Below are 3,748 nucleotides of genomic sequence, written 5' to 3'. Positions count from 1 at the left end.
AGAAATGCTGGGCTGGAGGAAGCACAAGCTGGAATCAAGACTGCCAGGAGAAATACCAATAACCTCAGATATGCAGATGACACCACCCTTATGACAGAAAGTGAAGAAGAACTAAAAAGCCTCTTGATGAAAGTGAAAGAGGAGAGTGACAAAGTTGGCTTAAAGCTCAACATTCAGAAAACTAAGATTATGGCATCTGGTCCCATCACTTCATGGGAAATAGATGGGGAAACAGTGGAAACAGTGAGAGTCCGTATTTTTCTGGGCTCCAAAATCACCGCAGATGGTGATTGCAGCCATGAAATTAAAAGATCTTACTCCTTGGAAGGAAAGTTATGACCAACCTAGACAGCATATTCAAAAGCAGAGACATTACTTTGCCAACAAAGGTCCGTCTAGTCAAGGCTATGATTTTTCCAGTAGTCATGTATGGATGTGAGAGTTGGACTATAAAGAAAGCTGAGTGCCGAAGAATTGATGCTTTTGAACTGTGGTGTTGGAGAAGACTCTTGAGAGTCCCTTGGACTGCAAGGAGATCCAACCAGTCCATCCTAAAGGAGATCAGTCCTGGGTATTCACTGGAAGGTCTGATGTTGAAGCTGAAACTCCAATACTTTGGCCACCTGTTGCGAAGAGCTAATTCATTTGAAAAGACCCTGATCCTGGGAAAGATTGAGGGCAGGAGGAGAAGGGAACAACAGAGGATGAGATTGTTGGATGGTATAACCAACTCCATGGACATGAGTTTGGGTGGCCTCGGGGAGTTGGTACTGGACTGGGAAGCCTGGTGTGCTGCAGTTCATTTGGTTGCAAAGAGTCAGACATGACTGAGCAACTGAACTGAACTGATACAGCAAAGGAAACAATTAACAAAATGAAAAGACTATCTTTTGAATGAGAGCAGGTATGTGGAAATCATAGGCTTGATAAGGGGTTAACATCCAAAATATATAAAGAGTTCATACAGCTCAACATTAAAAAAAGAAACAACCCAATTTAAAATTGGGCACAAGACCTGAATAGACATGTTTCCAAAGAAGACATAGAGATTGTGAAAAAGGCACATGAAAAGATGCTCAACATCACTAATCATCAGAAAAATGCAAAGCAAAACCACAATGAGCTATCACCTCACACCTGTCAGAATGGCTATTGTCAAAAACTCAACAAATAATAAATGTTGGCAAGGATGTGGAAAAAAGGGAATCCTAGTACACATTGGTACAAATGTAAATTAATACAACCGCTATGAAACACCGTATGGAGGGTCCTCAAAAAAATTGAAAACAGAACTACCATATGTTCCACCAATTCCATTCCTGGAGTTATGCTAAAGAAAATGAAAACATCAATTCAAAAAGAAATATGCACCCTAATGCTCACAGCAGCTTTATTTACAATAGCCAAGATCTGGAAGCAATCTAGCTGTTCATCAACAACAGATGAATGGATAAAATGATGTGATGAGTGTGTGTGTGTGTGTGTGTGTATGTACTTACACACAATGGAATACAACTAGGACATAAAAAAGAATGGAACTTTGCCATTTTCAAAAAATGGATGGGCCTGGAGGATACTATACTTAGTAAAGTACCTCAGACCGAGAATGAGAAATACTGTATGTTTTCATGCATATGCAGAATATACAAAATAAATGAATGAATATAATAGAACAGAAACAGACTCACAGATACAGAAAACAAACTAGTGGTTACTAGCAGAGAAAGGAGTAGGGGAGGAGCTAGATAGGGAAAGGGGATTAAGAGACACTGACTACTAGATATAAAACTTAGCAAGATACAAGGATGTTATGTACAGCACAGGGAATATAGCCAGCAGCTTATAATAATTTTAAATGGAATATAATATAAATATATTGATTACTATGTTACGTACCTAACACTAATACAATACTGTAAACCAACTATACTTCAATTTAAAAAAAAAAAAATGGTAGCCGATGCATTATAAAATTGGGATGCCAGCAATTCCTTGGTGTAATATAGAAGAAAGAATTCAATGGTTTATTGAGAAAAGGTTTCTGGAATGCTATCACCTATAATAAGCTAACCCATACCATACTGGGCTCTATGGGCAGTCTCAGAGTCCACTGAAAAACACATAGTGAGAAAGTGTCAGCATCCTTGAAAAGCACCATAGTGGCCATGCTTTATGCCTAGATAAAGGTGAGGGGTGTTGCCACTCAAACTGGCTTCCTGAGTTCAAAGGCAATGATGAAATTCTACTGTGGCAGAGGCCAAACAGCAGCACTCACTTCCAGGGGCAAGGTAAGCATGGTTTCTGTAAAAGGCACAAGGCTAGAATGACAACCAGAATGGTACAACCGTAGGGTTATAACTTGGTAGTAACTAACTGATCATGCTGTCCCAATTCCAAAATAGATGGTGATCTCAACAGGCCTGTTTATATACTTTTCAGTCTACACTCTTTCCCTGTAAGAACTTACAACTTCAATTTCCATCTGTTCTAATCCTTAAATCTACATTTTCAGTTCATACTTTCCTTTTGAGTAAAAGGAAATTTAAGGAGACCACTCAGAGAATTTGACATGCTCCTGGATTTGAGGAAATACAAGGAAAACCATGCCTAAAAAAAGTCTATAAATATCAAGAAGCTATGCTGGAGATGCTCAAGCCCATGGCAGTATAAGACAAGGGAGGCAATGTTGGAAATGAGCTGCATGTCTTCAGATGCTGGATCAGTAATGACTGCGTCCTCATAACAGGTATGGATCCTTTGTAATTGCTAATATAACCTTAAAGGGCTTCAAACTAAGGGAGAGTCAAAAGGACCTTAGCAGAGAAGCATCAGGGAATACAGGAAGACAGGCATTCACTTTACCAAGAAAGTTGCAATCAAGGTTCTCAGCAGAAAGTGAAAGTGAAACTAAAGTTGCTCAGTCATGTCCGGCTCTTTGCAACCCCATGTACTGTAGCCTACCAGGCTCCTCCGTCCATGGGATTTTCCAGGCAAGAATACTGGAGTGGATTGCCATTTCCTTCTCCAGGAGATCTTCCCAACCCAGGGATTGAACCCAGGTCTCCCGCATTGTAGGCAGACACTTTACTGTCTAAGCCACCAGGAAAGTCAGCAGAAAAATCCATGCAGTTAAGAGCCAAAAACTGCATTTACTTGGTCCTGTTAGAATCAACCCCTCCCTGTGGGACTGTGTTCTTTAATCCTATCTCTCCTTTCCCTTAGCCATACTCTGGAAGAAAGGTAAAAGGACAATCATGCTCTTTCCACCACTGCAGGTCCCCAGCCCTGGGTCATGTGAAATAGGGGAAGGGAAATACTTCATGAAGTTGGAGTGAAGCAAAATTTTTAACGAATGAAACAAGATTGTTCTTGTGACTATAAAGGACTGGGGAAATAATGGAGGTTGCCTAAGATTTTATGGGAATGAAAAGAACAGAGTCACAGCGTCCATAGTAGGGAGAAAAAATAAAGTTTAGGTTCAGTTCCTTCAGTACATCAGTTACCTTTCTTACCAATTTAACGATTTCAACTAAAATGGTGTAAGTCGACTTTTTTTTATAAGGGGAACAACAAAACAAAGGGAAGCTCTGTATTTGACACAATGCTAAAGAGGCACATTCAGTCCTGGTCTCAGGACTCCTATGAAGATTCAGATATCCTACCTTATGACACCAGTGCAGGTACAATTCAATCCCCTCCCAAAGCAACAAAAACCCAAGTACCTGAAAAAAGAAAAAAAAAAAAAAAA

General features: G+C 39.9%; 1 protein-coding gene across 1 annotated transcript in view; it reads right to left on the bottom strand.

Moving 5' to 3' along the window:
- Positions 1-3,748, bottom strand: part of LOC104998189 (glycerophosphodiester phosphodiesterase domain-containing protein 4-like) — a 129,963-nt gene that overhangs the window by 91,744 nt on the left and 34,471 nt on the right. The window contains exon 4 of the mRNA XM_010853255.1: positions 3,663-3,722. Coding sequence (XP_010851557.1) covers positions 3,663-3,722 — 60 coding nt within the window. The remainder of the gene's footprint in view (positions 1-3,662; positions 3,723-3,748) is intronic.

This window comes from Bison bison, unplaced genomic scaffold, assembly GCF_000754665.1.
Source record: "Bison bison bison isolate TAMUID 2011002044 unplaced genomic scaffold, Bison_UMD1.0 scf7180017864324, whole genome shotgun sequence".
Lineage (NCBI taxonomy): Eukaryota > Metazoa > Chordata > Mammalia > Artiodactyla > Bovidae > Bison > Bison bison.
Note: the sequence above shows the minus strand (reverse complement) of the source record. Positions and strands in the feature narration are given on the sequence as shown.